Genomic DNA, 285 nt, shown 5'->3' with positions numbered 1-285 from the left:
TAGGGGTCCCAACTCAAATCACCAGCCCCACCTTCCTGTCGCTCAGCCCCGACACGGTGTCGATGTACTGCTCCTGGATCATGAAGGCGGCCAGGTTGGCAGTGTAGCTGGCGAGGAAGATGACGGCGAAGAAGGCCCAGATGAGCACCATGATCTTGCTGGTGGTGCCCTTGGGGTTCTCGATGGGCACTGAGTTGTTGAAGACCAGCGCCCACAACAGCCAGATGGACTTGCCAATGGTGAACTTGGAGCCCCCCGCACCTGCGGACCCCGGCGGGACCCGCA

At 61.4% G+C, this 285-nt stretch overlaps 1 protein-coding gene across 1 annotated transcript in view; it reads right to left on the bottom strand.

Annotated features, from left to right (window-relative positions):
• Positions 1-189, bottom strand: part of LOC104280649 (glutamate receptor ionotropic, NMDA 2C-like) — a gene marked incomplete at both ends in the record, with an annotated part of 1,873 nt that extends 1,684 nt beyond the window's left edge. Inside the window, one exon of the mRNA XM_009878371.1 lies at positions 23-189. Within this exon, the coding sequence (XP_009876673.1) occupies positions 23-189 (167 nt within the window). The remainder of the gene's footprint in view (positions 1-22) is intronic.
• Between the last annotated feature and the right edge of the window lie 96 nt (positions 190-285).

This window comes from Apaloderma vittatum, unplaced genomic scaffold (assembly GCF_000703405.1).
Source record: "Apaloderma vittatum isolate BGI_N311 unplaced genomic scaffold, ASM70340v1 scaffold26660, whole genome shotgun sequence".
Taxonomy (NCBI): domain Eukaryota; kingdom Metazoa; phylum Chordata; class Aves; order Trogoniformes; family Trogonidae; genus Apaloderma; species Apaloderma vittatum.
The sequence above is the reverse complement of the archived record's forward strand: the minus strand, read 5'-3'. Positions and strand labels throughout refer to the sequence as shown.